General features: G+C 46.9%; 1 protein-coding gene across 1 annotated transcript; it reads left to right on the top strand.

The window, feature by feature from the left end:
• Window positions 1-410: 410 nt before the first annotated feature.
• Window positions 411-998, top strand: LOC113462442. The gene has a single exon (XM_026802822.2). It carries the CDS (start codon window positions 411-413, stop codon window positions 996-998), a length of 588 nt encoding a protein of 195 aa, XP_026658623.2.
• Window positions 999-1,232: the final 234 nt, after the last annotated feature.

The raw sequence follows: 1,232 nt of genomic DNA on the forward strand, positions 1-1,232 counted from the left end.
CGTTGGGCAACGGTTTCCAAACCCGCCGATAGAATTTAAAACTTGGACACGCTCACATACATGGGAACAGGTGAGTCTCACCCAATTCCTTCTCTATTAGATCAATAGCCTCCTCTGTTATCTATGTTCCACTCTCTCTACTGGAGAGAAAAATACCCATGGGAGCTTGTGTTAGCAACTGTTGTTCCAGTTCCAATCCTTCTCCTCCTCCTTCAAATTCTAGTCCTCCCCAAGATAAGCTTGTCATCTCTCAGTCTCTTTCCACCCCCACCAATCCCCTCTCCGTTGATCTCTCCAAGATACAAACGCCCCCCTCTTCTTCCTCCTCCTCCTCCTCCTCCTCCTCCTGTTCATCTTCTTCATCATCGTTGTCATCATCGTCGTCTTCTCATTCAAATACTAGTGATTCTATGTATGCTCGGTCTTCATTGAAGGATAGATCTTTCACCAATGAATTCTTGCTGTCCTGCGCAAGAGAAAACCCTCATGTAATCGTCCTCGATCCGCATAAGCATAGAGTTACAAAGCCTAAACCCAACAAATATCCAGTGAAAACATCACCACCTCCATCCAAATTAGTTCAAGGCCCACAAAAACAACCCATTGCTACTGGAAACCAATCACTGCCATCGAAGCATGCACGTTCTAGCTCGCCGCCAACACTAGCCAACCGGAAGAGCATCAGGACAGAGCTCAGCTCGGCGGTCCCTCCCCCGAGCAGCAAACTGAGCCCTCCATCCGCTCATTGGAGATCGACAAATGCGACAATTATAAGGCAGAGGCATGAGGTTGGAGTGTCGGGTAATGCTGTCCCACTGCAGCTTGCTGCGAGGAAGGAGAAGACGAGGAGGGCTTGTGTGCACCAGATCCACCACACCCGCTGTCAGGTGGGTGAGAATGGAAGCAGGGCAGTGTTTTCTGAACACAGCTCCAGGATTCCTCTCATGGAGGACCTGAACAATCCTCTCATATCTATGGATTGCTTCGTTTTTCTTTGATAGCAAGTGTTTGGACTGTTTGTGACTACTGGTTTGCTTCTTAAAGTTCATATAAATCACTGCCAAGCAAAATATTTGCGTATAGAACTTGTCATGCTGTTGAGAAGAAGAAATCTGTCATGTTCTGCACTTTATCTTGCACACACCCTGAGTGATTTCTGTGTGAAGCACTAGAGGAAGGGAAAGGTATGCGAAATATGACCCCTGAGAACCATATTTAGTTTATTTCCTCAC

Source organism: Phoenix dactylifera, chromosome 1, assembly GCF_009389715.1.
Source record: "Phoenix dactylifera cultivar Barhee BC4 chromosome 1, palm_55x_up_171113_PBpolish2nd_filt_p, whole genome shotgun sequence".
NCBI classification, from domain to species: Eukaryota; Viridiplantae; Streptophyta; class Magnoliopsida; order Arecales; family Arecaceae; genus Phoenix; species Phoenix dactylifera.

Bases quoted from the DNA above. Each gene is read 5' to 3' on its own strand.
- LOC113462442 (XM_026802822.2), top strand. From the start codon at position 411: ATGTATGCTCGGTCTTCATTGAAGGATAGATCTTTCACCAATGAATTC.